This window comes from Palaemon carinicauda, chromosome 2 (genome assembly GCF_036898095.1).
Source record: "Palaemon carinicauda isolate YSFRI2023 chromosome 2, ASM3689809v2, whole genome shotgun sequence".
In the NCBI taxonomy this organism is placed as follows: domain Eukaryota; kingdom Metazoa; phylum Arthropoda; class Malacostraca; order Decapoda; family Palaemonidae; genus Palaemon; species Palaemon carinicauda.
In genome coordinates this window covers 145968991-145980229 of record NC_090726.1, presented here as the reverse complement: position 1 = coordinate 145980229, position 11239 = coordinate 145968991, and the positions used below count along the sequence as shown (strand labels likewise).

The 11239-nt window shown below is 35.8% G+C and overlaps 1 protein-coding gene across 8 annotated transcripts in view; it reads right to left on the bottom strand.

Moving 5' to 3' along the window:
* Positions 1 to 11239, bottom strand: part of Stacl (Stac-like) — a 963585-nt gene that overhangs the window by 682704 nt on the left and 269642 nt on the right. For all 8 annotated transcript variants that reach the window (XM_068358813.1, XM_068358785.1, XM_068358749.1 and 5 more), the window contains exon 7: positions 2982 to 3093. In XM_068358813.1, coding sequence (XP_068214914.1) covers positions 2982 to 3093 — 112 coding nt within the window. The remainder of the gene's footprint in view (positions 1 to 2981; positions 3094 to 11239) is intronic.

The following is an 11239-nucleotide window of genomic DNA, read 5'->3' as shown; positions in this document are numbered from 1 at the left end:
AAGTCAGCAACTGTAGAAACAGAATAGGTCGCAAAGAACCCTTGGTATAAAAGTGAAAATATGCTTGGACTGATTAACCTTATTGATATCCAACCTACCTATGGAAGATATGAAAACCACATATGCAAATATGCTTGGTACAGTAGTCTTGGAAACTCATGAATATACATTCAATTAAAAGTTTGTGAAGAAAAGATCCTTGATGCATTACTGCACCTGAAGTCCCGTCTTCATGAAAATAGAAGGAAGTAAGCTGCTCTTTATTCCCCAGAGGCAAGCGAGGAAAGCATGGTTCATTTTGTGATGGAGAGACATGGTGATGAAAAGGACACCTTGCAGACAATGTACAGAGCAGCACAGGTGATATGGAAAAGCATCACAAGCTTTACCTAGACAGCCGATGAAATAAACTATAAACACCACAGATATCAATAGTGACATCCATGATATTACAGCTAAACTGTATATCACGAACTGCTGGATCATGATAGGAACTGATGACAGCATGGAAACTAAAAGGAGGACCTAAGTTGTTTACAGAACAGCACTGACAAAGAGCCAGAACATCATGTATGGATTCAAGTCCAACCCACAGGTCTACAACAAGCCAAGAAGAGAATCAGCAGCATTCAGGCCAAACATGCATTAGATAACCTCCATGTCCTGGGATTGGGCTCTGATTGTTCATTACGACACCCACAATAAGGTGCCGAGATTTTCTCAGTGAACTGATTACTGTGTTCTGAATGGCGTTACCTTGCTAACTGAAACAGTTCTAGACAAAACACCCGAGAGTTCCAAGATCCGTATGCACCACCATTCTTGAAGAAGAGTGCCTATGTGGTCATCGTAATGGATAACACTGACTCTTCAGAGGACATAGCTGATGGAAAGGAACCATCCATGGAATGCTTATGGCAATATACCAGAAGACAAAGGTTACTGGAAAACCAGATGTACCACCCTTGAAGATATGTAATGCTTAGTCTACCTAATACTCCAAATCATGTTGATATGCTATACTGTGTCAAGCTAAAACCACAGCTTGCCAAGAAAACAAACCACTTTGTCACCAGTAAGGAAATCTCAGGATCCTACCAGATGTCACAACTAAAATGGTATGTTGCTACTGCTTTATCCAAAATGGAAGCAAGGGAAGCACCAAGCAATATTCCATGCTGGAAAGGCTGCAATTTAATGTTGTCTGAAAGCAAGCCACCGACACAGGTCAGAGCCCTACCACTACTCACAGATGTGGCACATGAGTAGTCAACTCTGCTGAATATGATTATGCAAGTAACTCAGAAAGCTGATGTTGGTGAAGATCACCCTACAATCCTTTTATTTCTCAGTGATCTTAATGAGAAGGTTGTCCAACTTCTACATGTCATAACTGACCTGAAATGTATAGCTCCCTCACCAATGGTAGAGGTACATGTCATAGCTCCCCTCTGCACTCTTGGTGCCTTTGTGATGAAGTTTGGATAGAAACTGAAGTGTGTGTGTGCCACTCAAGGTAAATCCTGAAATGTACCCATTACAAGCATGCTCTTTGTGCCTATATCTATTCATATATAGCTCTCTATGAAATGGCACTAGATGAGTTCAGGTGATGGCCAGCTGAAACTATCCATGACAGATGCTCTTCCAGCTTCCAAAGGCTATCATTGAGATGGTTAGCTGCCAATGTAAAACGGACTGTTCTTCTGCCATATATTTTTTCAAAACAAAGAACTTATGAAGAAATTTATGCCAATTCATCAGTGTTGTCATAAAAGATTAAGCCCCTTTCTGTTATGAGGAGGAGGATTTTTCATGGACGCTATCTTAGTGTAACGTTAATGTCTGAACACTTACAAAACATTTAATAGAAAGGAATATTTTCTCATGGTGGTTTGCTCCCAATCCACGAGTAGAGCACCCCTCCTGATCCAGGAAGAGGTTGTGGAGTTTGGGAAGGGGGGACACTTTGTAGAGGACAAAAAGGGAATAGGGATAGGTGACAAGTGCCACCCTTGCTACTATCCAGTCGCTGTTTTATCCATCTCATCATCATCATTGTCCGTTCAGTATCCTGTGTTAATAACCGAAATATTTTCTTCTTTCATGGCTTCCTGAAGGTTCAAGAGCCCGTGCTACACCGAAGCTACTAGACAGTTTCAGTCAAGTAAGTTTGTGGTAGAGTCTAACTTATTCATTTTGATACTATTGGATTCCTTGGCCAAGAAAATGGTAGTTTACCTGTCAAAATCATATTTCTAGGTTACCTATTTTACAAAGCGAGGTATTGATGCAAACTTTTTTACAGCAGCCTTTTTGTAAAATCCAAGACGATGGTCATATACTGTAAGTATCATGACAAATAGAAGCATTATTTTTTATTGCTTATACAATAGTTTCCAAAATTGTATAGGTTTGATACTCTCTACGAAAATCTGTGAAATCTGACTAAATCCCAAAATGACCAACTAACGCCAAAGAAATAAATCAAAAGACTGGAAAGCATTTTATAAGACGAGTACAAAACTAAAACACTATAAATGCAAACCCAGACAATACTCACATAAAGAGTCAAAATGATAAAAACAAATAAGGTTTCAAACATTCACGAAACTAAACGCAACTTACCAATAAACTGCAAAAATTCACAATAAAAAAATAACTCAATATGGAATGTTCCATTTCTTGTACAGCTATATAATAGAGCAACACGATAAATCAAAGAAAACATCCCACAAAACAGAACAGATAAAACACCTTCAAACGTCCAGGAAAGCTAGCCCGGTTAATACCACCTGGAATTTGAATACGTATATCTAAAATGACATGGGTAAAATATGTAAAAAAAAAAAAAGAGAGAGAGAGAGAGAGAGAGAGAGAGAGAGAGAGAGAGAGAGAGAGAGAGAGAGAGAGAGAGAGAGAGAGAGAGAGAGAGAGAGAGAGAGAGAGGGGGGGGGGGGTTAAGGGATGGAAAAACTAACCTGGGCTTTGACGGCGGAGAGATGGACTTGAGCTACCCTTAAATCAAATCTCTTCAAGCTGACATCCTCTTGAATCTCGTTGACTTTGTTGAAGAGGTTCGCCTCGATGTTCCTACAGAGAAGGAAAAGGGGATAATGCTGTCAAAAAATATGAATGGATGGCAGTCTTCGCACGCGTGGGAATGAACGCGTGGGTATGAGAACAAGCTTTCATTGCATGCCAAATTACCTGCTGTTATTTACACGCATTAACGTAAATATATATATATATATATATATATATATATATATATATATTGTGTGTGTGTATGTATGTATGTATGTATGCATATATAGAATAAATTAACCCGTATATTCACACAATCAGGTTTAATACCATGAAAAAATAGGCAGTTTAAAGTATACAAATTATATATTTCTTCAACCCTACAGCAAGTTTCCCCACAAACATTAAGGAGATAATAACACCACATTCTCGCTTTAACCCATCGTCCCACAGGGAAACATCTTTCCCAGATGGTTAGCTGGTTAAGCTGAGTAAATCTTTGCCACACATTTTTTTTTATATTTTTTGGTCTGCCTCAGTATCGGTGGCTATTCTGTAGTATATAGAATTTATAATACACAACTAATACCCCAAAACATTATTCCAGAAAATTTCCATACACACATATACATGTGTGTGTGTGCATATGTATGTATGTGTGTATATGTACATATATATAATTTGAAAAAAAAAGATGAATAAATGAGGTAGCCAGGATAACATACAGGTGATCTATATAATAAAAAGGTGAAAAGAGCACATAAGACGGAAATATTTGAAGAAATGGGCTGAAAGAGTTATGAGTTTAGGAAGAAAGCATAAATGTTTGTGTTTATGGTACGATAAGAATAAGAAATAAAATCACCAAGTGGTGGGAGGAGGAAATGAGGAATTTCCTGAACGAAAAAAGGAGATTATTTGTAATACAATCTATACCAGAATGGAGGACGGATATTGGTCAAGCAGAGAGCGCATGAGAGAAATAAATGTTATAAATTAATATAAAGGGAGACAGTGAGCCAATAACTTATGGATATAAAAAAAAATGGGAAATAAACGCCAAGATAGGTTAATGAGCATTCAATCCTCCTCATCATAAGAGTTTTTATGTCAATAGCCCTTTTGCACGATTAGACGCGACGTAGTCCTCCATATTCTTTTATACTGTATTCTATAGTCATAAAAAAAATGGGAAATAAACGCCAAGATAGGTTAATGAGCATTCAATCCTCCTCATCATAAGAGTTTTTATGTCAATAGCCCTTTTGCACGATTAGACGCGACGTAGTCCTCCATATTCTTTTATACTGTATTCTATAGTCAGTGTCATCCTAAACTCCAACAATAAATAGGTTTTCAGTTATCACATTTTTTTCCTTTGGGCCTTTCATAGGTCTCCATCCTGCCAATTCCATATTGACTGCTCTTCTCATTACTGAGTATAGATCAGGGCTGATGAGAACAATACTTTGGAGATTTATATAACGTAGAAAATAAACAGAAGTTAATAACATATGGGTGGGTAGGTTAGTCCAAATTTCTTAATATCTGTGGAAATAATGGTTAAGGATGTACTGAGCACAGGGGAAGGGCTAGAAAATAAAAAATCCCTGGGAACTGATGGGAATAAAGTCTCATACTATAGTGAGGTGGTGGGAAAAAGTAATGGACAGCAGTAATAATTATTTCCTTGTTGAAAGACTAGAATGTTGGGAAGAATGTCAAGTTACAACAGTAATTAGTAAACCAAGAAAGTCTATGAAATAATTTTGACATAGGAAAGTACAATACGGGTCAAAAATTTAATTGGCAAAGAAAAAAGGAGTCTAAACAAGGAAGAGGTAATGGTTACAAAGAATATGTTAAATAATAGCAACTCGAGGCATACATGAAACTATAAAAACATATAAATAATAGCAACTCGAGGCATACATGAAACTATAAAAACATATAAATAATAGCAACTCGAGGCATACATGAAACTATAAAAACATATAAATAATAGCAACTCGAGGCATACATGAAACTATAAAAACATATAAACAATAGCAACTCGAGGCATACATGAAACTATAAAAACATATAAATAAAAATCTCGGGTAAGGAAGGTATTGTAGATAACAGATATAAAAGGTTAATAGTTATACATGACGAAAAGATTTTGATGGAAGTGAAGTGCAAATAAGATTATGTAAATAGCAGATTACTCGATTTAAACTTAAATAGGGTTCAAACAAGAATAAGTTACCCCGGAAAGCCGGTTTGATATCTTTATTTATTGATTAATGCAAGAAGTCGGATAGAAGACTGTACATGCAGACAACGGGTCACATGGCTTCAAAATCAATCCAAAATTAAATAACCGAGAACAAAGAGATGGGAAAGATTTGTTTTAAGATGGAAATGTGACGAATGAATGACGTCTGCAGATTATACTGTATTGTTTACGATAATGAAAAGAACATAAGAAAACATGGAAGAACTTTGAAAGTTAATTAAAAAATAAAAATATAGTATTAAATGTCAGGATGGCTCAGACTAGTCCCAAAATAAGTAAAGTAAGGTGGAACCTCAATATTCAGAATACAGAATTGTAAGAAACATTGAAATGACTAATAAAGTGTCTCTGTAGAGGGTTCGACATAATATAGACAAAGGCATTGTGGAAATTTACTACCAACGGGGCTTTTCCAAAACTAGCCCATGCAAGTGTGAATGTGATAATGATCACTGAACTTTCTTTAATTGAAAATCCACCCCTGTAAAGTAACAGTGCAATATATATATATATATATATATATATATATATATATATATATATATATATATATATATATATATATATACATATATTTATATATATACATCAATCTATTCTACCTTTCATTCTACCTTGTTCTGAGTATTGTTCTCCTGTCTGGTGTCCAGCTGCTGATTCTCATCTTAATTTGTTGGACAGAAACTTAAGGTTTATTAAATTTCTTATTCCTGATCTAGATATTAATCTTTGGCACAGTCGTTCAAATAGTTCGTTCATTATGCATGTTGCATAAGATTTTTCATAACTCTGACCATCCGTTACTGTCAGATCTCCCTGGACAATTCTATCCTGTTCGTAATACTAGGCAGATAGTTAATTCTAATAGCCAGGCCTTCTCCATCATGAGGCTCAATACTACATAGTATTCTAGAGGTTTTATTCTAGCTGTTACCAAGTCGTGGAATGATCTTCCTAATTGGGTAGTTGAATCAGTAGAACTTCAAAATTTTAAAGTTACAGCAAATGTTATGTTGACCAGGCTGACATGAGTCTTTTTATAGTTTATATATGACGTATCTGGTTTTGACGTTGTTAATAATTTATATAAGACATGCCTGTTTTGGCGTTGTTACTGTTTTTAGAAGGATTTATTGTTAATTTATTCTCATCATTTATTTATTTCCTTATTTCCTTTCCTCACTGGGCAATCTTTCCCTATTGGAGCCCTTGGGCTTATATCATCTTGTTTTTCCAACTTGGGATGTAGCTTGGCTAGTAATGATATATATATATATATATATATATATATATATATATATATATATATATATATATATATATATATATATATATATATAGTCATAAAAGAGCCAACCCATTTAAACCGATCATAAAACATTCTCAAAATATTTAAAACAAAGGAATAATTTGGTGACTGAAGGTTGTTCTAAAACTAAAATACACCCTACGGCACTTATGCATCAGAAACAAGATAACCCAATTAACTCCGGTTCGTGTAAGGGCATCGCTCCATGCGCATTTACAAGGGGGTAGGGAGCAGGGAGAGATGCATGACCCTGCATGCCAAAAGGAATTAAAAACCTTCAGAAGTGCATATTCAGTGTTTGTGAAATCCCATGACGGAGATCTGTCCGTGTGAGGAGGCAGATGTCTGTAACGGTCACGGAGGCCGTGCGAGGAGAGGACTTTGACATGGAAATAAGGTCAGATTTCTCTTCGGCATGAGGAAAAAATGGGTCTTTTATTTCAACTGCAGCGATCTTTCAGTATTCACGCGATCTTCATGTCATTCAAGGAACTGGAAAATATTTCCTTCGACGTTTAAAACTCCTTTGACTTCAGACTTTTCCTCGTCTTGAAAGGATTTTGTCTCGAAATTATAGCATGCAAATGGCCTTGGACTAGTTTTTGCCCCTCCAAACACATGGCAAAAACTATTTTATATATATATATCCATATATATATTTATATATATACACACACATATATATATATATATATATAAATATATATATATATATATATATATATATATATATATATATATATATATATATATATATATATACACAGTATACATATATATTGCTAATCTAAAATCCTAATTTGAAAAGTAAGCTGCTATAAGCCCAAGGGAAGGGCACCAACAGGGAAAATATACATACATACATACATACATACATACATACATATATATATATATATATATATATATATATATTCAAATAAGCTATTATTTTTGATACGTTAATGTCTGGATTCTCTCAACTACCTCGGGATCAGAGCCCCAGGCGAAATCACACAAAGACAAGAGCTTGTGACCGGCCGGGAGGCGAATCCTGGTCCGGAAAACATGTACAGACAGTGACTTGCCACTTGGCCAAGTGGTAAGTCATTGTCTATAAAAGTTTGCTGAACCAGGGTTCGACTCCCGGCCGGTCACAAGCTCTTGTCTTTGTGTGATTTCGCCTGGGGCTCTGATCCCGAGGTCGTTAAGAGAATCCAGACTTTATTGTATAAAAAACATATGGCTTATTTGAATATGAAAAACACGTCTAAATGTGCAAAATTTTTCATATACATACATATATATATATATATATATATATATATATATATATATATATATATATATATATATATATATACACACACACATACATACATACAAAACAAAAACATCAAACGAAGGTTTCTATGATTAAAATTTAAGAGGAATCAAAATACCAAGGAGAATAATTAACTATATTCAAAAAGCAATTGACGGGTATCTTGAAGAATGAAAAGGTATATGAATAGCTAAAAAACAGAAGCAGAAAGACAATCTACGTCATCAGGCATTATTGTTATGTGGGTGTTTTACATTAAACAACTCTAGAAAGCTGGTTACTACAGTATTATAGTTTTTAATTCATATATAACAGAGTCCTCTGTTGAAACACTATTATTGAAATATAATGAATAAAGAGCTAAAGCCTTTTGGACTATTTGAAAGGAAAAAGTCGCAATATTCTGAAAAAAAATATACTATTTGATTAACTCCCTTGAGATCTCTACTTAGCTGCACAATTATTTCAGTTGAGTTCGTTTCAACGAGGAAACAGAATCCAGATAAAAAAAATAATTGATCATATAAAGAATCGAATCATTGCTAAAAATTTATCCGACAACAATTAAAACGATATTAAACCAGAAATATTATCCCATCATGTGGAGGCGACTTGGAAAAACAACAAAATTCTACATAGAAGATGAAAAAACGCTGGAAGAAAAACGAGTTAACAGTGAAGACCTCAAATATCTTCTTTTTAATAGAAGACTCTTGAAGCCGTTTTTTTTTTTTTTTTAAGTTGAAAATGTAAGATACACAATAAAAATAAGGTTGTAATATCATAATTATTATTATTATTAGTATTATAATTATTATTATTACTAGCTAAGCTACAACCCTAGTGGGAAAAGCAGGATGCTATAGGCCCAAGGGCTTCAACGGGGAAAATAGACCAGTGAGGACAGGAAATAGGGAAATAAAGAAGTTAGAAGAGAAGTAATGAACAATCAAAATATTTTGAGCGCAATACCAACATTAAAACAAATCTTTCATATATAAACTATGAAACCTTTTTAAAAAGTAGAGGAAGAGAAATGAGATCGAATAGTGTGCCTTAGTGTACCCCCAAGGGAAGAGAACTCCACCCCAAGACAATGTCAGACCATGGTACAGACGTTATGACACTACCGAAGACTAGAGGACAATGGTTTGATTTTGGAGTGTCCTCCTCAAAGAGCTACTTACCATAGTTAAAGTCTCTCTTCTACCCTTACCAAGAGGATAGTAGACACCAAAAAATTACAGTACAGTAACTAACCCCCTGAGCAAAGATGAATTTTCTGGTAATCTCAGTGTTGTCAGGTGTCTGAGGACAGAGGAGAAATGGAAAGAATAGGCTAGACTATTCGGTGTATGATGTGTGCAAAGGAAATGCCAGCCATTACGAAAGAGAGGGATCCAATGTAATACTGTCAGGCCAGTCAAAGGATCCAAACTCACTTGCGGTAGTATCTCAACGGGTGACTGGTGCCCTGACCAACCTACTATCTACAAAATAATTTAAATAAATGTAGTGCTCATAAACGAGCCATGAATTACTACCAAAAGCTGAACCTCGCAAAAATATCCCCCGAGCAGGTTATGGTTGATTTTAATAGAGGAAGTCATGTAGATTCAGAATCTGCATGATGCCCAAAGGACATCGTTGAGGGTTTTTAGTAATTGAAGACGGCGTCCAAGATGGCTGTCAAGTAAAATCAAACTTGAAAATATCACAAAATTGTTAGTTTTCCACCAATTTCTACTTGCAATACCTTATTTTGTACATAAATGAGGTCATAGAATTCATTCCCATAGACCAAATATATATTAAGAGGGCTTTTGTTGAAAATAAACCCCAAATACTTGAAATTATATGGTCTAAATGTACCAAGAACAAATACATAGGACACGTGGATTCTTTTGATAACTTTGATGCATTCATGGTGGATGTGTCCAACTAAAGTGTAACTGCAAAGCTTTAGGTAAATTGTTTCATATATCCTACACTCATTATAATGACCTTCGCTCGAGCAGAACGTGAATCAGAAAGGCCACTTCACCTTTGGGCAATGTGCCAAATGATACCATACTTCTTTGCATGTGAATTATGCGAGATATGGTCTTTATTATCTACATTCAATGGAATCTCTTCCACCTGATGTGTTTCAAATGTTCCAACAGGGCCAGCATACCACGAGGCATGTACCTGGTGCATCAAACTCAACATGGTCTGACATGTATATTGAATCAACATTCATTCGTAATGTTTACAGTCAAGGTGTTTTGACTGGAATTACATTGAATGATAATGCTACCCAAAGATGAGTTCTCACCTTTCACTCCTACAGTTTGTGTGTCCATGACATTGCAGTCATGAGGGATAACATTTCCCAGTGTGAGCCATCATAAAGGGGAATCACCTGGAAGAATAAAGATCGATGCATCTGACAGAGAAAAGCTTCATTGATGCACTTATCCTCTGGATCCTCTGGGTCACCCCCTGAGCTATTCGATATTGTTACAGGACATATGGCCTATTCTTCAGTCAATGTTCAGGACGTATGGCCATTTCTTTAGTCCATGTTCACAATGCACTACATTTATGTTGTGAATGCAGGGAAAACTATGAAGCTAAATTACCCGAAGGCTTTTATGATCCTATTAGCAGTCCTGTGACCACCATATCAACAAAAATGAAGCACATCAAGTTATACTCAGATGTAATATTTGATACAGAAGTGACTTTCAATAGGACCCTTGGGATTATGGATTCTATGGATTTCAGTTTGCAAGATCTGTTTGCCCATGAACTTGCACCTATTCCAACTTTCCTCTTCACTGACGATGGCAGTGTCCACCCAGCCACATCAAAATCAAAGCTGAAAAAATGTCTGGAAGTAGATCAATCATCTCAAACTATGCCAAAACCTGATGTTGCTATTGTTGATGGCTGTGCAATGCTCTGGACAGTGCACTGGCCAATTTCAGGCACAGTTAAAACCTTGTAATGGTGATAGAGGCATATACTCCCCAAAAAAAGCTCATGGAATGTGATGCCATTTCATTTTTTACCGATATTATCCATACAGCCGTAAGGGATGCACTTGAAGCCAGAGGCCATCTGTTCAATGCAGGGACCTTTTCCATCTCACTGCACAATCATCACTTCCATGACGATCAGTATCACTCACAGTAGTGGACAACAAAGTTCAAATTATCGATATCATTTGTGAAAACCTAGTTAAAAGCTTCCAAGATCAGATCTCTCAGAATAGAATTGTCATTACAGGACCCAGTTCAAAATGAAATGCAAAATGGAATAAATACATGAAGGCAGG